The sequence below is a fragment of the Polistes fuscatus genome, unplaced genomic scaffold, assembly GCF_010416935.1.
Source record: "Polistes fuscatus isolate 324 unplaced genomic scaffold, CU_Pfus_HIC Scaffold6, whole genome shotgun sequence".
In the NCBI taxonomy this organism is placed as follows: Eukaryota; Metazoa; Arthropoda; class Insecta; order Hymenoptera; family Vespidae; genus Polistes; species Polistes fuscatus.
In genome coordinates, this window is record NW_025113140.1 from 7,481,382 (window position 1) to 7,502,457 (window position 21,076).

Below are 21,076 nucleotides of genomic sequence, written 5' to 3' on the forward strand. Positions count from 1 at the left end.
CCATGCGAAAACAGTCAGTTCGAGACGAGATCTCGTCGTGTTACCTTCTCTCTCTCTCTCTCTCTCTTTGTTTTTCTCGTTCACCTTCTCACTCATACACACTCGTGACGTTGAGCAATCCGAGTGGAGAATCCGTGATCGACCTCCTTCTCGTCGATCTTTCTTAATCGAACTTTACGCGTATTACGGCTCGTTGAAATCACCAAATAGTTCGTCTCAACTGAGTTGGGTTAAACGTACGGAGGAAATACTCGAGCGTTACCAAAATGGCCGCGTACTGAACAACACCGGGCGACTATCAAAGTGGTGGTTGGTGGCTCTCCTCCAATAGCAGCTTCGAGTCTTTGGAACGACGACTACGACGACGACGACGACACTATTTGTCGTCATGATTTTCTACGTTTATTTTAGAAAGAGATAGAGGACACCTAATCCTTTACTTCTCTCTTTCTCTTGTTGCTTTTTTGTTTTTTTTTTTTAACATCGGGTGTTTGAATTATTTCTATATTGGCTGCTCCAATCGATCATATCATTTAGGTGGACTTATATCAAGGTAAGAATTAATAAAATGTTTTATTTGCAACGCGATATTCTTGTTGATGTTTCATGTTAGAAATATGCGAGGAGTTATTTTCTTCCTCGTTATTTTTCTCACGTACTCTTTTATCTCGATAATAATTATAATATTTTTTGTTAAATGTCTATACAAAATGAATTATCTCGTATGAACGGATTGATCAAAATTATCCTTAAAGAATCTTAATTATCTTAAAAGAAAAAGTATATTACATATACAACGTAGTATAATAATATTTGATGGAAAAGATTATTTCAATCGATAAATCGATATTTCTATATTGATTTTTAATCGTGTAAAAGAATATTTTAAAACTTACTATAATCGTTATATTAATAGTTATCATTTTAAATGATCTAATAATTTGTAAGGTGAACTCTGTATACTTTTTATATTTTTTATTTTTATATCATGATACTATCTATCTCATTTTTGTTTACTATTTATATTAAATTATATTTTCGTCTTACGTAAATATATCTTGGAAGGAGGATGCGTTATTAGTAGGTAGAAGAAACACATGATTCTCTTATATTCCTTTCGATTTTACTATTATCGCGTTCCTTGCAATTCTCTCTCTCTCTCTCTCTCTCTCTCTCTCAATGTTTGCAATATTTCCTGAAGCGTCAGAAACCACTTTCATTCGTACTCTTATTGCGGTTGTTCTATCTCTGGTTGAACGAGAAATATCGTGGCGCGAAAGGAATCTCGATATATTGCAACGATCATGGAAGTATTTAAACATTTTTCACGAGTTCTGTAATATTATTTTCCTGGAACGAAGAAGAAAAAGATTCCGCAAATCTTCTCTCTCTTTCTTTTATTTTATTTTATAATTTTATCGCAAAGCTTATCTCGTTTAATTACTTTGACTAGATCTTAGCATTAATAAATATTGTTTATCTTTTATTTTTACATTAATTTTGTTCTTGTTAAAATTGTGTTATTATTTTGTAATACATTATTAATTAAGAAAAATATTTTCATTGTGTTCAATTTTAAATAAAATGTGTTTGCAGAGAAGTGATTCAAACCTGTAAAAGGGAGAGTAAACAGAAACACACACACACACGAATAAAATATAATACGATATATTTATAATAAAAGAGAGTACTGTCACCTTTTTACAAATTTATATCATCATTTTTATTTGAATTTGTTCATACGTTCTATATATTATTTTCCGTTTATTCTTTTCTTTTTTCTGTAAGAAGCACGAGGAACAAATTCCTTACGGAATGCCTGTGGCACGGAGGTTTCTCCACAGGAATCCAGCGCACGTTCATATCTCCGTCTGGTTTGGGCGGGAATTAAGAACAAACGCGTGCTTATTCTTGTATCTCAACGGTACTTTTTTCAAAATGATGAGAATTTTGTCGGCACTCTACCAAACAAATATTTGATATTTTACAAATGAAAAAAGTATACAAATTTGCTTCGTTATATACGTGAAATAAGATACCTATCGAATGTATTTTGCAAAAATCTGTGAATCTATTTATCATATTTTGTACATTTTTTAAAAAACTAATATTTAAATTTAATCTTTTTTGAGTGAGTTTACTGTAATTATTTCTATTTTTTATTATATTATTTTTATTATTTCTATTTATATTATTTTTATTTTCTATTCTTTATCAGTCAAATGTTGTTCATTGTTTTCACTGATCGTTGTTTATGACAATCATGATAGTTTAACGTCTAATAAAATGAACTCATGAATAAATGATTAAAGAAAATTATTAGAATCGATCATAACTCTTGTATTTATTTACTTAAAACAAAATGTATTTCGTAATGTTTCAAAGATATACCTGCATTTCAGTTATCTCGTTTTAAGATTTACAAGCAGGTACGCACACATTGCAAAACATCGGTTTCCTGCGCGTAACCCGAGAGATTTCTTTGCCGATCGACAACAAGAATCGATGAAATTGAGTAAAATTGTTTTCTATCGATTTCCGTCTATGCTCTTCCGAGAAACGGTACTTGACACACTCTTTTTTTCTCAACATTCCTTTCGCATATCTTCATAGCATGTACAACTATCAAAAACCATCAATAAGCATCGGTTTTTTTACTCGAAAATTTCGTTTCACGTATACTTGTCAAAATAATTTTACCTTAAATCTATATAGCTTATCATATTGTTATGATATTTTCAAAAATACATTTCTTTATTTACTTTTTAGTATGTTTTAGAGTACCTCTTAGTTATATATATTTATTTATATACGTATTATATTATATTTTATCAATTTTATTATATTATATCAATATCTATGTCTTATATGATATATAAAAATTGTTTTAATGATTTATTTTAATTTTTTTATTTACATAATAGGTAAAATGACATATAGAAATTTTTCCAAATACGAAACAATTACCTTAATCGTATCTTGTTCCTCTTTAATGTTCCTCTGCATTTAAATTTCTCTGCTACACTTAAATATTTCAAGGATCATTTTTTAAAGAAATTTTAAGATAATCTAATTTTAAAAAAAATAACATGTATTTCGTTAACATATCATAAAAAAAATATTTATCGCTTTCGTAAATTTCTTTTTTTCCTCTAAATTATAAAAACGGAAATATATATTATTTACTTTCGATCGTGATTATCATTGATGAAAAGAATCCAATTTCAGGATATAAAATATATTTCATTAATATATCATAGAAAATTATTTATCTTTCTTTAAAGTATTTCTTTTTTTTCCTAAGTATAAAAATACAAATACACATTAATAATAGTAAAATATCGAAGGATAGATCATTCAAAATTAGATGTTAAAATGATCGAGAATGAGGAACTAAATAGAAAGTATACATTAGTGAGAGAAGAGGTATATAAGTATGTATTTACTTTATATACATACCTATATATGTCTTCGACGAGCAGAGCGAAAGTTTTCATGATTCCTTTTGCACGATCACAACGAACCTGCCAATGAAATTATAGTAGAAAGAATGGACTTTCTCGAAAGAAGACAGGACAGTTTTTTCATTACCATATCTCTTCAGGCTAGTCGTTTTTCTCGCACGTAGATACGTGAACGATATTCGAAAACCAAAAATGGTTATGTCTGTTAAAGACTCTTATTTTGATTAAAGTACTTTTTACAGACTTTTACAGACAGTAAGTGCTTATTTTCGTTTGAGTTTACGATCCTCGTAATTTAGAAAGAATGCAAGAAAGAATAATTCGTTATTTGTATGAGTGCGTGAACTCGAATAATAATTTAGGTTTATCGTTTGAGAAATTGTTCATTTTTATAATGTAAAATGCATAAAGAAAAAAAGTAATGTATAATTAGGAACAAAGGAAGTACTATAATTATCCAGCCCTTTTTTATTTTTTTTATTTTATTAACTTTTTATTTATTCGATCGGTATAGGAACCGAACAAAATAAACACAAAAATTAAGATAATTTTCAAATATATTTTATTTTATTTTATATTATTTTATTTTGTTAATTTAATCTAATTTATTTACAAGAAACATTCGTACAACAAATCGTGATTGTAGACTCGTTGAATTAGCAATGTAATGTCGAATAATTTATTTGCGAATATCTCAGCATTTATTCATTTTAGGCTTTACACAATATCATAAATTTTTATGCAGAATTACATTCTTTATCAGAATCCAAAACAAAAAATTAGACATTCTATTTAAAAAAACATCGACGACTTTGATATCTCATTAAAAAAATGACCTTCAAAAAAAAGTTTTGTTTATCATAACATCCGCCCTCTAATATAGTTTAACTATGCAGGAAAAATTTTCTCATACAATGTACATTTTACAAATTGTTTTGAGACATCACGTTCCATGACTCACCCTGTATACAGCACGAAATTTATACATTCGTACTACAAAAACGTAATAATATAATACACGTTTATTTGCAAATTTCAAATAATCGAATAATTAAATTCTCCACAATATGTAAATATTTTTCTAAAATGTTTCTTTTTAAATTAACAATCAAACAATATTTCAGAGAGACATTTATACAATATATTATTTAATTTTGATATTCTTACTCTATACGAATACTGAAATTCTCCAGAATATGTAAATATTTTTATTAGATTTCTTATACACCAGGAGGTATATCTTCTTTGATTTTCTAACGATATTATTGACCCGTTCTAACACCAACTAGAAACCAGTCTAGAAGCGTGCCATGATACTTACCTACTCGTTATGTCAATGAGAACGATGTACGGCATTGGAGTCGATTGGAATGCCGTGTCGCGTCGGTACGTTTTCCTCAGCATACACACGCCGAAGGAGGACGTTCCCTCCTCCTCCTCCTCCTCCTCCTCCTCCTTCCTCTTGGTCTTTCTCTTCTTGAACCTTATTCACGAGGAGAGAAGAATCCAAGCTTCGTAAGTGGTCGCCAGCTTGCTTGCTTGCTTGCTTGCTTGCTAACTTGCTTCCAAGCAATACCCATATTCATCCTCTGTGTCTTTCACTTCGTTCGTCCCTGTGTCCATTTTTCCTTCCTTTTCTCGTTTATCTAGCTCTCGTCGACCAAGCCTAACTGCTGAGGTAAGAAGACAAAAAATTAAGGACGCGCGAACGAGCAGTATAAATACTATTGAGTTAGGTAACACCCCAGGTTCACTCACTCACGCATTACTTTGAAGTTAATCAAATTATTACGACCGATGTTAAGATTTAACAAACCAGTATACGATATTTCATTCTTTGGTTGGTTTTTAAATTATTAAAGATTTAAGCAAAATTATCTTATAATTAGATCAATAAAATTCTTCGTCCGTTATTTAATCCACGAGTAAAATTAGTACAACAGTTAATCAAATTATTACGACCGACGTTAAGATTTAACAAACCAGTATACGATATTTCATTCTTTGGTTGGTTTTTAAATTGTTCAAGATTTAAGCAAAATTATCTTATAATTAGATCAAATAAAATTCTTCGTCCGTTATTTAATCCACGAGTAAAATTAGTACAACAGTTAATCAAATTATTACGACCGACGTTAAGATTTAACAAACCAGTATACGATATTTCATTCTTTGGTTGGTTTTTAAATTATTAAAGATTTAAGCAAAATTATCTTATAATTAGATCAATAAAATTCTTCGTCCGTTATTTAATCCACGAGTAAAATTAGTACAACAGTTCTATGGGGATAATTGTTAATTATGTGATAGTATACGATTTTTCCTTGATAAATTTTATATCGAATAACAGTGAAATTATTGTTTCTTGTTTTTCTTTTTCGATTGTAATCTTTTAATTAAAAAATGTGTTTTAAAATTTATATGATTTTTAATCTTGTTGGATCAAATCATTCATCGAGATAAAATAAATGAACGAATGAATTAATCTATTAACTTATAATAAATTTCCTCAGGTCCATCTCATTGAAAGAAGTGGAGCTCGAGAGGCTCGAGTAAAGACGCCCATGCCGGACTGCGGGAAGAAATTGCAGGAAAAGAAGAAGAAGAGAAGCAAAAGGAGGTGAAAGGACGAGAAAAGAAGAAAAAAAGAAAAAGAAACGAGAGTAATCGTCGCGATCATCGTCGTTTAAAATTCAAAACGAAGAGAGATCGTGACGTTAACGAAAACAAAAGAAAGAAAACGATTCTTCAAAATGGCGTCAATCATCGTCGCGCGACTCCTAATTTTGCTTACTTTTATAACGTTATCCTGGAAGATAGTGTATTCTCATGTCGCATTGACGTTTCCACGAGCGAGAACATATGATTTGGATTTTTTAGACAATGGCAGGACACCTGGCCCCTGTGGTATGCCACGAGGTAAGTAACCAACCTTACGTAATATTTATGACGACCGAGATAGTAACTAGTAAGTAATATAGTAACTTAATACGAGAGTTGGATATGAATGGTACACGTAGATAAATCAGAATGATTAATGCAAAGATAAATGCAACATCAAAGAAAATCGAATTAAATAAGTGATAGTAATTTATTACGAAAAAATAATAACTAACGAAATGAAATAAAAATAAGGCGAATATTATTTTCAAAAAAAAATATTTTTCAAACTGAAAACTTCTTCTTCGATCTTCTGAAATTTAAATATCGACCACAGCTGCATGTAAACTCAATTTAATATTTTACAACAATTCTATTCATATCGATAATTTGAAAACAACTATTAAGATATTAATTCCAACCGTTTTCTAAACCTTTTACGTATATAATACTTTAAAATAACAGACTAATGAATACCCGAACAGGTGTTACCTAAGATAAACTCGCAAATACAATTTGTATGATGAAACGTTTAAAAATTATTCTCTTAACCGTAAGAAATTCGATGAAAAAAGTATCATTTCTAATTCAATTATTATCATTTGAAAGAAAAAAATGAGAAAAATTATGTGATTATTTGACGATTATCTTGAACGATCAGTTGAACGATCCCAAGAACCACATGCACATGTTTTCGGTTTATAATACGCGATGCACTATACCAGGTATGTTCATCGGTGCAAAAAGGATTGGAAAGAGAAAAAGACAAGGTCTATGGGAAAACGACATTAACGCGGAGAGTCAATCTCTAAGGTTCTAAGAGGGGCACAGAGGGGGGCACAGAGGGGGATAAGGAGAGGGAGAAAGAAATATAGTCGAAGCTAGTTCGATACGAAGCGACTTTCTCTGAGAGCTGGTACCTCTAGTGTCTTGTACTCTTATGGGGCATTACCTTCCACATCATAGATATATCTATACACTTGTATATGTATATCTCTTGGTTCTTGCATGTGTGAATTTACCTTCGAGGGCACACGTGTAGTATCATTTATATCCATAAGAGATGTTCAGAATTTATTCATTTTAATTAAAAATTAGTTGGAAAAAAAAATATTGTTTTCATATCAGACCCATATAAACATTCACAAATAAAAATATATACATTTATTTTGAATTTAGAAATGATCTCAATGATATTATAGTAAATCAAATAAAATTATAATAATATAGTATATATGTATATGCATATGATCATTGATGTACACTTCAAATACATATAGAAAACATTACAAATATAACATACCGATTGAGTATTGCAACGTTTTACTAGAAACTACTTTACGTTTGAGCCTCAATTTATCGTTAAAGTGTGAGTAAGCGGTATATAATGAACGGTATAGTACTTTCCGAGCAACTTTCCGTTCACTATGTAAGTACGCGTACATATATGCTTCTATAAAGGTATGCTTGAAATACCACATTCACAATCTTCCTTTCAAAAACGAATCAAAAATACCAATATATTTAAAATCATGAAGATTTTGTAACAGCAAAATATGCCGGTTAATTAAATGATGAAAGAATTTATTTGAAATGTGGCGTAAGTTCAATCGTAGTCATCGAAAACATATTATTTCTTCGATAATGTTAAATGTGTTAATTGCGATGATAAATTTGACACTCTTAGAAACCCAGAAACATTATTATGTCATTTGTTATCCATATTTTTAAATGTAATCCAACGTAAGCAAAAACCTTTCAATATCTCGACTCGAACATTAATAAATTTACGCCACTTTCAAAATAAACGGTTTAATTTATATAAAATTTGTGTATCTTATCGTAGGAATATATTTTTCGAACGAAAAACGTAAAACTGGTAGTTCAATCTTTAGACATTCTTTCTTTTCATCGTAGAAATCGTACTACGTCTCGCTTTTGTCAGACTGGGCAAAAACATTCCTCTCATAATTTAATCGACGGGCTGTCGACACTGGCCACTGACTTGTGTGAGCAACGTGCCAGGTAGGAAACTCTCGGCTTTCCTTCCGGGACTTCACGTTCCGTCTTCCATAAAAGGCTGAGTTTGTTGTGAAAGGTGATGCCCTATAATCCCTTACTTTCGTATATAATAGGACGAAAGGTGTTAATAAAGTTTCCCCCTCTGGTTTGTTATTTTCTTACTAAAATCCGATTCATCACTGTTTGAAATTTGTTTTTCTCAAAATATAAGTAAATTAAATAGATTATCTTTAATAAAAGGTGAGACAGTCTAAGAAATACAATCGAAGAGATTGTTGAGAAGAATGAAAGTATTTTCATGAATTTGTTTTTTAATGAAAACATTTTAACAAATAAAAAATAAATTTACAACGAGTAAAAAAATTGTAAAAACGATCTCTTCAGTTTCACTTGTCTTACACGAAAGTTGAGTTACTTTTTATGTATTTGAGCTTTTTTATGTGATTATACAAAATAACGTGTAAAAATTTGCATCAATACGTATAGAGCTAATTAATTTATTTAATAAGCACATCAATCATATAATATACTTTCTATTTTGATGTGAATAGAATGTTTGAATATTCCAATTAATGAAAAATTTGCAAACCAAAATAAACAGAAGGAAACAATAATTAGGATAGTTATATATAAGATTAATTATTTTCAATGATTTCAAATTGAATAAATTTCCTTTGAAGAATTTAAATTAAGAAGAAAAATCAGTATCTTTTTTTTAGTAGATTTTTGGATAAATTGATCCAATTGTAATCGAAGTTTACATTAGAAAAACGAAGTTTCGTTATCGTGAGTTATCGAGTCTGAACGATAACATAAGCAAATAATATTTTCTAAATCATCGATAACGCCGAACGAAGGACTTTTATTTACGAAACAATATCGTTTAATAAACAGCTTAAAAAGTTTACGCGCATTTTTTCGTCATTACGCAAACCGAGCAAATTTTATAATTCTTCTGGTGTCCTTGATTACGAAAAGAAGCATCAAATTCCCGATTAGAATTCGATCGTTGTTGTTAACACGCAAATTCCTGTGGAATGAAATTACAAAGCCGTTAAACGTGCCAAGAAAGATATTCAACCAACTTCTCGTGCCATTGAAAGCATTCGACGAATTTAAATGACACGTATTATAACGGACTTCGAACGCCGACGACGCATCGTCGTCCGACTTTCTTGCTAACGTTCGTGAACTAACTGGACCTTGTTTTATTTCAGGAACCATTAAGACGACCTTACTTTCCGGAAGTAACTTCAACATCACGTGGCACCTATCTTATCCTCACAGGGTAAGTTTCAAATTTCATTATTATTACCATCGATTACAATAAGTTAGAAAAATTATCACATTTTATCATTCAAATACAAACAAAAATAATACTTCTCGTTAGAATAAATATCTTTTATTCTCCTAATACATTTTAGAACTTTCGTATAGTTTAATGATACTAGGGGACAATGCGTAATCGTACCCCTTTTACATTTGATTTTTCATTTTAATCTTTTAAATGCGACAAAAGAAATTTTCAAAGTGCGTTAAATAAAATCTGCAGAATTGATGCCAGTTACCAGTAAACTCGTGGGATCAAACGTGATGAAAATTAATTAGAAAAAAATGATTATTAAATTGCAATCGATCAATTGTAGGAATACCATATCGAAAATGTTAATAATCATTTTTACAATAAGTTTCGATAAGAAAGTCTCTAAATAGGATATTGCAGTTATACGTTGTTTAAGAAAAGAAATAGAAGTTATTCAGTTTTATTAAAGAAATGGTAAATATTATGAATCACTATACCTACATAAGACTTTTTAAATCCTTAGCAATATAACAATTTACACAACCGATCACGATGTAGGAAGAATTGTTCGTTATGCATTTATATGTATTAACTTTTACCATATTTCATATAAAAAGTAACGAGGCACAAAAAACTCATGAAAAATTGAAACGTTAACCGTTACGCGAGGAATCGGATAAAATCATATCCGCATAGTATTATTTCACTACGATACTTTCTCTGAGTTCGTGCTAGGCCGTTTTGCAGGTGCGTCATTAAAACTAAGAAACCAACGAAAGCGTTTGATCGTGTTCGACATTGACCGCGGATTAAATCGATTCAATTCTGATCATTTTGCTATTGTTTTCGATTATAGACTTCAATATTAAATTTTAATAATTTTTATAACTTTTATATATATATACAGTATTACAGTATATACAGTATATACAGTATATATATAACTTTTAATAACTGTACATGAGGTATATCGTATAACAATATTAATTTATAATATATTTTAAAGAATTTGAACAGAAACCAATTAACAGACCAATTACTTGCAGTCAAATCAGAGTAATAAATAATTTAATATCAATACGCTTAATTAATTTTTATATCCATTGTATAATAGATTCCATTATTTTCTTAAAGCTAATTTTAAGATCTTAGTTAAACAAATGTAATTGATATATTATTTTAGAACCATCATACGTTAGAAATGCAAAAAAAACATTAATAAATTCTTTATTTATTTCAAATATTCAAGAAACAAGAATAGAATTTTTATATAATAATATGTCAGTAAAACACCGTAAGTAATATTATATAACATCATCATATTATATACACCATCTGTGTTTAATCACATTTTATTCTTTTTCTTTTTCCGTTTCTATATTGAGTTTCGTAATAAACACACAACATAATACTGCGTTAAATTAATAAAGATTCTTTCATTTTAATATAATCGTGAATAAATTGAACTTCTTTCTCATGTTTATTCAATAATCAGTGTACGTAAGAGACGAATCCAGTTTTCTCATGATTACAAACCAAAAAATCTTCATCTCAATATATCACAGATATTAAAGAAAAAAAAATGATAAATAAGAAATCTCTTAGAAATAAAATTCAAATCAAAGATGAGCACTTCTGCAAAGAAAACATCAATCGAATCAACCTTCGAATAAATCCTAAGCCTTTTGATCCTTTCCCACCGTATAAAGAAGATACAACCTTAATGATAATGACACAATAATAACAATGAAACAAATAAAAAACATAAACCGAATTGGGTGGTAGAAAAGTATGCTTTGGAGCTTCGTATTATGCGTGACGAGTAGTTTTAAGAAGCGTAGGTGTGCAATACGTTATCAAATTGTCTATGAGCGTTTACTATAAAGAAAAAGAGAGAAAGAATGAGAGATAGATAGAAAAGAACTACAGAGTCAACCTACGACGACGACTACAACGAGTGCTCGTCGCTCAAGGTAACTCACGATGAATAATTCAGAAGCTAAGTTTTGCTGGTATGTGACATCCGTATATACTGTACATACACATATACAAGCTTGTATAGTATTGTATGTATTACTCATGTACTATGTAGGTAGGTAGGCACGTAGGTTGGTTGGTTAGCTGAAAAGGAGGTAGAGAAAAGACAGCTTTCCGTTGGTTAAATATGATCCTCTCTGTGTATTTGAGTGTGTATGTGTGTGTGTGTACGTTTCTACACATGAATACACGGCATCCGTTTCGGTGGTCGACAGGTATGTCGAATACCGTAAGTCGAATATCGTCGTTAACTCGTATTACCAAACCAACACATATATACCAAAGGTGACAACGTCTTTACTCGTATTCCAAGTCTTGCTTGCTTTTTTTTACCTGTTCCCTGATGATCTTACGGAATGTTGACCCGATGAAAATTCTTTTCGAATTGGCATTCTCAATATTATTTGAATGTTTATTTTAAGTTTGTTAACACTAGATGAAACAAAATATTATTTTTATGATATTAGGTATTTTTAATGATTATTTGAATTATCATTTATTTGATATTTATTCAAATTATTTGTTCATTTATAAATCGTTATTATCTTAATTAATGATAAACAATAATTGTATGTTAATCAATATTTAATCGTTATTTTGTACTTATCTTATGCACTTGCAAATTAATAGTTCTAGCATTTGGTTGCATGTTTACTTCGAAAATAATCTGAGGAACGAAAAAGACAGCATGCAAATTTGTAACAGCTACTAGGGAAAAATTGAGATAACCTACTGACTGGTATGAAAGTAGTCTTATACATTCAACTTATAGTGATTTTATGAAATATATCACGCTTTTTTAATACATTATTTACCAGCTATTATAATAAAAAAATCTGTTACGTCTCATTATGATTATTTTAATAATTAAATAAAAGAACTTATACAAATTTGATATTTTAATAATAACCTAAATTACTTGCACATATATTCAAACAAGATTATGCTCGGTGATCGGTTAAAAATATGTTGTAGTCGATAAAATGTATGAAATTCAACTCTTTATAGAATTAAAACATTTTTTTCATCAATTAATTATTGAAATAAAATGTTGATTTTAATACAGATTGTAAAATATTTACGATTGTTCTATTGTCAAATTAGATTTAGATTAATTCAACTAAATGTAAGTTAGATTATATTTATTTGAAATGAAGTCATAGAAGATACATAGATGAATGAGTACGTTCCACCCACCCACCTCGAAGGTAGCCTTTACATAAGAACAAAGAGCCAGACGATGACCGCACAGTAATTCATTGACTCGTGCATCGATAGGTGCAGTACGTGTGGGATCAAATTACATGACAAATCGGTGACAGGATCTACCTTGAACAGTAAATCTGTTAGGGATTATATATTACATTGATATAGATAACAGGAATCTTACAATAACACGTACTATGAGACACAATATTTGTTTACTGTTTAAAAATTTTTGAAACAATTGTATATCATGCTACTTTTAATATACGGTTTCGATAAAATATGTCAAATTATATATAGAACATTTTTATAAGATAAAAATAGTGAAGATAAAAATTAGAAATGTTTTTTATAATTATTAATATTACTATTATATATAATATTAATTATGGCATTGTACTAATTTAAGTAAACGAAAATTGAATAAATTTATTTTATGATTTATACTATAATACAAATAGTATAAATTTCTATAATATGTCCTTGCATTGTAATTTTGCAGAGCTCAAAGTTATCACGTTCAGTTACCTCAAAACTTTACCTGTTCCGACTGCACAATAAGACTCCTTCGGAAAGCTGAGGAATGGGGTTCTAGGTACAGGTTCTGGTCATGTGCAGATATCGATGTAAGTTTGATGAAAATAATATTAAATTCATCAATACAATTAAATGGACTTTAATACAAAAAGATACACCGCTCACTTTCTCTTTCTGCTTCTTAAAATTTAATTATTTATAAATCTTAATAAATAGCTTTGCTTTAGTTTTAAAATTCTTCATAATTCCTCTAACTAACATTTCTTTAATTTTGATTCCTTGAGCACTTTCGTTAATCTTCGGATAGTATAAATGATGCAAATGTAACCAGTTTGAACTTTGAACTGCGCAACTCAACGTTTGTTAAGTACCTTGCAGTTGTAGTGAAAATCCTCATTTCTAAAAGCAGGTTATGTTTCGTGACAAAACCGAGGCAATAAATAAACGTAGTTTGTGTTACTCCTAAACGATTTAATGAAATAATTTCTCCAGTCATTGTAAAACAACTTCAAAACTTCGTAACTTCAGAAGCAAACATTTCCGACTTCAAAAAAAGAACAAGAAATACATAAAAGTTATAACAAAGTTTCCTTTCATTTCTCTTTCGATACTTGATAAAAAAATCTACAGAGAAGACTGCAGCGGGCACGGAAGATACCTTCTGGGCAGATGTAGATGCGATCGTTTCTATCATGGCGCAAGATGCGAATTTAAGGAAGAGTGTCTCGACGATACGGATTGCGGTACTCAGGGCACGTGCATCGACAATGGTGGTACGACCGCACCCACTAAGCTCTGCTACTGCAACATCGGTTGGTTCGGACCAGGTTGCGCAAAAAGTAAGTTCAACAGATAGAAAAATCATCCAGTCGACTAAAGAAATTTATTTTCAATAATAATAACGATCAAAGAGTGTATCATCGATGATGTCATCGAAACAGTCAACAAAAATCGTGATACGTTCAAGGATCATATAATTCTGTAAAACGTATTCACTCACATAAAACTAAATACTTACAATATTTGAGTAGCGAACGTAGATGCAATATGAATGAGTCTTCCTTTTTCTCTCATCATAATGCGTAGATACAATTTATATAACATTATATGCATAACATTTTAACACTTCTTATCATAACATCGTACGTAGAATGACTCTGTTCTAAACGAGTTACATGAAAAATTTATATTTCTTTTTTTCGAAAGCTGCAATAAACATTGCATAATTCATTAGTTGATGTTACCACATCAGGATGTTTCTTTGTATTATTAATCATAACGACGAAGTGTCGGCAATAACGAATATATTTAGTTTTTCTTCCTTTTTTTTTTTCCGTGATACTTAATTCCGTCTGAGCTCGTTTCATAATTCAGAAAGAAAAAAGAGAAAGAAAAATAAATCAGAGTAAAGTGGGGAAAAATAGTACGACACTGACAAATTAATTTTGTTTTTAGGATCACCGGTGAAAACGGTCGACTTAGATTTAGAATCTTACACGATGAAACGATTCTCAGATGACGTAACCTTTTACTGGAGGATTTTATGGACAAGCATGGAATTAGAAGGTGTCCTCGTTGCAAACAGTACCACTTGGATCGGTGTTGGTTGGAGACCGAGTAACTTAACTCCAGAATGTCGAGCATTTCCCGAAATAAATGATCCACCAAAAGATGAGCCACTACCAAAACCTGAACCTAAATCGGAACCAGAACCCAAACCAGAATCAGAAGGAAAGATCACGGAAAGTAAAAGTCAATCGAGTAAATCTGTTATGGCTGAACTGGTGGCTGAACCTAAAGCCGAACCAGAACCAGTACCAGAACCAGACTCGGAGCCAGAACATGATAGCGAAAGGTCCGGTGCTAAAAGGAGATCAGCTAAAGTAGACGGTCCAATGTCCGTGACCTATCAACCGGATGATGTTACCGTACAGACTAGCGTGACTTATCGTGTTAGCACAAAACAAGGTTCGTTCTTGTATCTAATTATAAGATCATTTTTGATCTTATAATAAATACGTATATGATAAGTGGAATAACTTCGTCATTTTTTCGTAATAGGTCGTAAACGTAGATCATCGGAAACAAAAACATCTTTATCGGACGGTACGTAAACGTAATTGTTAAATTAACAATGAAAGAAAGTAATTATTATCAAACGCTCGCTTGTAATTTATTTGCAATGGAAATTAGTAGTTTGCTTTACAGATACCAATAGTATTATATATATATATCACGTATAGATATATTATATATTAAGATAAACTTATAAATTTAAATAACATTCCCTCCGCTCGCTCAAGACACGACGCACGAGGTGATGGTCTCTCTTCATGCAAGTAGTTAGTTGCACGTTGTTCCATGCTTTGTTGCACAGGTGGGCGCGCACCCGAGTCGGCCGTCATCATCGGCACAGCAGAGCCAGCAGATCCATCATATCCGAACCGGAACCTCAACCTGTGTCAGAATCCAAATCACAACGAGAACCTAAATTCAAGTCAGAGCCACCATCAACGCCTGAACCTAAATCTGAACCTGAACCCTTAGCCGAACCAGAGCCCGAACCTACATCTGAACCAGAACCAAAGTCTGAACCAGAGCCCAAATCCGAACCCGAACCTAAATCCGAACCAGAACCTAAATCCGAACCCGAACCTAAATCCGAACCAGAAACCTAAATCCGAACCAGAACCGAAGTCTGAACCCGATCCCAAATCCGAACCAGAACCGAAGTCTGAACCCGAGCCCAAATCCGAACCAGAACCGAAGTCTGAACCCGAGCCCAAATCCGAACCAGAACCAACATTATTAGAAAAAGAACCAAATTCTAAACCAGAGCCAAAATCTGAACCGGAACCTACTTCCGAGCCGGAGCCAACTGAACCCATCTCAGAACCGGAAGCTAAGTCAATCCTCAAAATGGGAGCAACGAAAGGTAATGAGGCAGTTTAATGCTTGTTTCCGCACATAACGAACACGCTAATAAATCACGCGCGTAATCAAGAATTATATTTAATTCGATTGCAATACTTTGGTTGCAATTTGCTCGCATTAGTATTTCTCGTACAAAAAACCTGATAATTGAACGCCATAAGTATAACTTGGAATGATTGCATAACTAACATTGCATACACACTAAGATATGCAAAAATGTATAATCGAAGATAAATTCAAATGTAACTACACGTTCTTGGTATATGGATGTATTCACTCAATGCAAGCTATGTCAAAATATGGCAAGTTATTTAAAAACGCATATAATTATTGATGCAAAAATTCACCGTAGTCACTTATATCAACAATAAGAATATAATAAGTAGATTAAAAGGAATCCTTGTACAAGTAGTATAGCATTACACGCACAGTATATAATTACTATTAACATTATTCATAATCATTCCATCTAGCATATATCTTAATTGTATTTTTGTATTTTATACGCGAAGAAACGGTATCATCAGTTGGACATAAATATACTCCGAAACACGACTTTAATCCTATGGATTGTACGGATATAATAATCGGTACGGCAAGAGGAATGGCGCATAGAATCGGGGATTATTATACAAGGGATAGATCAACGCCTCGTCAAGACAATTATTGGGGTGGAAAAGACAGCTTGACAGCAGCCATGGGTTTCGAACGAGATGGTGTCACCACGATACTCTTCAGAAGAAAACTAGAAACAAACGAACCCACGGATCATGCTTTCCGCGAAGGTAATATGCATGTGATATGGGCCAAAGGTCAGGAGCCAGGTCAGTACGTTCACCATCCGCCGAGTGGTATTGAAAAATCCAAGGTCACCGTTAAAGAATTTTATAAGGTCGATGAACTAAAGTATCACGGACATAAATCGCAAAGAGGTGTAACAACCATCGATTTCTTTGGTAAGTGAAAGATAAAACGCATTGAAATAATTTATAGTCAAATAATGAAATAAAATAATAAACTATTTATATTATTTTCACATAGAAAACAATGGCGAAGAAGAGGAAGTTAACGTACCGGTACCAGGTGGAGGCTGCGGTGGTTCATGGCAATATCCAAAACATTGTTCGGTTGAAAATCATACATGCGAGTACGCCATAGAATGGAATTACAAAGCAAAAATGGTAAATCGATCTCTAACCAATTAACAACTCCTATTATTACTGGCTGTATTGTTGTTAGGATAATTATTGATAAATATAGCTATCTTCCTAGGATCAAATATCTTTCGTGATTTCGACAATGAACACAAGTAGTTGGACTGGAGTTGGATTTTCTAAGGATGACAAAATGGTTAGCATCATGAAATATTAACATCTTTATCCAAGCTCCTATTTTGATTGACACGTAACGTCATGTGTATTTTTTATAGACACAAACGGATGCAGTTCTAGGATGGGTGGATAAAACCACTGGTCGGGAATTCGTCATGGACACTTGGATGAGCGGTTACAATCCTCCCCTGTTAGATCCTTCCCAAGATATTTATAACACATACGGACGAATCGAGGATGGAATTATGACAATAAAATTTTCAAGAAAACGTATCACAAGTGACACTGCTAGAGATTTCTCGTTTACCGATGATAATTGCCTGTACATGATGTATCCGATAAAAGGTGGCAAGTACAATGCAGTTAACAAAAAGATTCAAAAACACAGCACTCCGCCAATGGTTTCACGAAAAAAAATCTGCATAAGGGCTTGCGGTGCAGAAGGTGTTCACCAATAAATACATTAACTTTTTCTTATCATTGCATAATCGTTCCTCCTCTAATCATTTATTTTAATGTCTTTAGAAATAGAAGCAATGACAACACCAGCTCCACCAAGATTCTATTACGATATTGAAGTTAAGTTAATTAACTTAGGTGATGGTTTTGTTCCACCATTACGTAATAGTCCTGATTTCGAAGACATCTCTAACAAGATAACAGACAATTTTGGACCGATTTTCAAAAACCTTCCTGGATATTATAAAATCTATTTAGAAGAATTGAAACAGTAGGTATTGGGACATCATAAAAACAAGATAAATAAAATATATGTTTCTCTTGTTTTACGTTTATCGTATTGTTATCACAGGGATAAAGAACAAAGTGGATCAATAGCGCACATTAAACTAATTTTGGATAAGAATGAAATCAAAGGCAGAGCTTTAAATCTGTTGGACACAACAGCAGCTACAGAAAAGGCATTAAAAGAAGTTCTCGTTAGTGGCAAAGTCGGTGCCCTTTCCGTTGATCCTCAGTATCTAGCCATCAAAGCACCTAGTAAGTATTACGATATCCAAGTCACATTTAAAAAGTAAACCTGTTTAACGCGATCAACTAAAAATTGGTTATTAGAGAAAGTTCATTATTGGTTAATCATATACGAAAGTGAGTCAATAATTATTCTTAATGTCTGGTACTTTTTGGTGTCAGTGTTTGCGGTTTTACTTCTGTTACAAACGTACAAGTTAGAATACGCTAGATTGGTTACATTTTGTTTACCATAACATCGAAAATGACTGATTTGCTTTACATTTGCATCAAAAAATGTAGCAGATATTTTATCCATCTCTTGTTATCTGGAGTGTACTAAGAGTCAAAAATTACTGAAAACTTTCAATTTAGTTATGATTCTTGTAAATGATCAATTATAGAAATCTACTCTAATACAATGAATAATAATAAAATTGTTCATTGACAGTAAGCGAAGAAAACGAAGTAAACAATGAAGACGATCGACCATCAAAACCGACGTTCCTGTTAAGCGAAACAAAGTTGTACATCGTCGTTGGATGCGTTGCTGCATTGATAGCACTAGCTCTTTTACAAGCTAGCTGTACACTTTACAAATCCTCGAGAAAACGCTCGACCAAGGTATATATAATACTTACATATATCTTTCGTAAAGGGAAAGAAAAGAAACAAGGAAGAAAAAAGAAATCGAAACGATCCCTTCATCACTTTATCCTTTTTGTTTGTTTTCATTTCTTCTTCTTCATCTTCATCTTCTTCTTTTTCTTCTTCTACTTCTTCTTCTTCTTCTTCTTCAGATGATTTTCTCTATCGCCATCTGTACGTATACTGAAGTGTTAGTTCTAACAGCTTGTCGTGTGTTATCCTTTCTTTCAATGTTAACAACCACTTTTCCATAACTATGAAATAGATTAAAATCGGTCGTTCTTAATTTATCAATCGATTATCTAAATCTAACTAGCCGTTCATTAACACGTTTACACGAATCATTGATCTTTTATATCAAAGTAGAAAAGCCCCCTACTATCTTTTCGAGCTTTGTGTGTATCTCGAAGTACGTCTTTTGCTTTTGCTTGTATTGTTGCATGATTGCGCTCTCCTCGCGATCGTCACAAATAAAGAGGGTCTACTCGCTGCCTCTGGCTTACTCCGACGCGGTCAACCCGATTCATCGAACTAACGCGACGCGGTCCCACCGACAAAACGGCGATCAGCATCATCACTACAACTACCATCACCATCATCATCATCACCATCTTCGGCATCATCAGCATGCTCCGAATGAAAAGCACCGGCCTAATCCCAGCTGGTAGATCTCACACTTCAGATACAATCGACAAGCAAAATATTCATCGCTTCCTCGTTTTCTCACTAATCAAGGTATCGCTAATTATCTCTCTCTCTCTCTCTCTCTCACTCACTATCTCTATTTCTCTTTATCTTGTTCTTTATCTCTGTCTATCTTTCTCGCTCATCTCGGTGTTAACACACAATTCTACTCCCATCTTTCGTATATTTATATATTTAGGCGTCCATACTCCGGTACCTGTAAAACAATTTTTTCGATAGTCATAACAATGAACTAAATCTTTTACATTTAAATAATTAGATGTTATAATTTGTATTCATAGGATCGATTAATAAGCAGTAATGCATGGAAAAATATCCTCCGCGAGCAAACACTAAACTTGGATTCGGAGTCTTTCGCACAGACAGAAAAACTCATCCACCACCGGTGTCCAGTCTTCCAAGACCTAGAGAAATGACTGGGAACGGTACCAGTCTTGGTCACGACACAGTAGAGGGTCCTAATAGAATGGTCAGTCCTAGAGCCACTTACAGTTTACCTCGTGCTCCAGGTTCGAGGCAAAACGTGTTAACACCAATGCAACCAGGTTATTATACTCAAGATCGTAGGAATCAGTATCAACGATCAAAGGGTCTTCAGGATACGACGAACAATGCAGCAACTCAGGCGAATCAGCCGGACTTTTACTTCATGCCAAGTCAACGTAAATACAGCGGAGAAGTTGTGCGTGTTTATGTTGATTACGACAGTCAAATGCCAAAATGAGGAGAAAAAGCGCTATGATAATGGATGAGCATCGTAAATAGTGCGTTTGGCTATCGAGACTTTCCTAGAAATGACTGGAACGGTACCAGTCTTGGTCACGACACAGTAGAGGGTCCTAATAGAATGGTCAGTCCTAGAGCAACTTACAGTTTACCTCGTGCTCCAGGTTCGAGGCAAAACGTGTTAACACCAATGCAACCAGGTTATTATACTCAAGATCGTAGGATCAGTATCAACGATCAAAGGGTCTTCAGGATACGACGAACAATGCAGCAACTCAGGCGAATCAGCCGGATTTTACTTCATGCCAATCAAC

General features: G+C 32.4%; 1 protein-coding gene across 1 annotated transcript; it reads left to right on the forward strand.

Moving 5' to 3' along the window:
• The first annotated feature begins 11 nt into the window (after positions 1-11).
• On the forward strand, positions 12-20,769 carry LOC122523311. The gene is given in 19 exon segments (XM_043644985.1): positions 12-553; positions 5,978-6,383; positions 9,584-9,654; positions 10,676-10,725; positions 13,415-13,538; positions 14,057-14,288; positions 14,905-15,417; positions 15,511-15,559; positions 15,827-16,121; positions 16,123-16,384; positions 16,896-17,339; positions 17,425-17,564; positions 17,656-17,733; positions 17,813-18,158; positions 18,240-18,444; positions 18,526-18,713; positions 19,135-19,307; positions 20,318-20,345; positions 20,348-20,769. Coding segments are annotated over 18 exon segments (3,777 nt in total). The 5' UTR covers positions 12-553; positions 5,978-6,217; the 3' UTR covers positions 20,761-20,769.
• Positions 20,770-21,076: the final 307 nt, after the last annotated feature.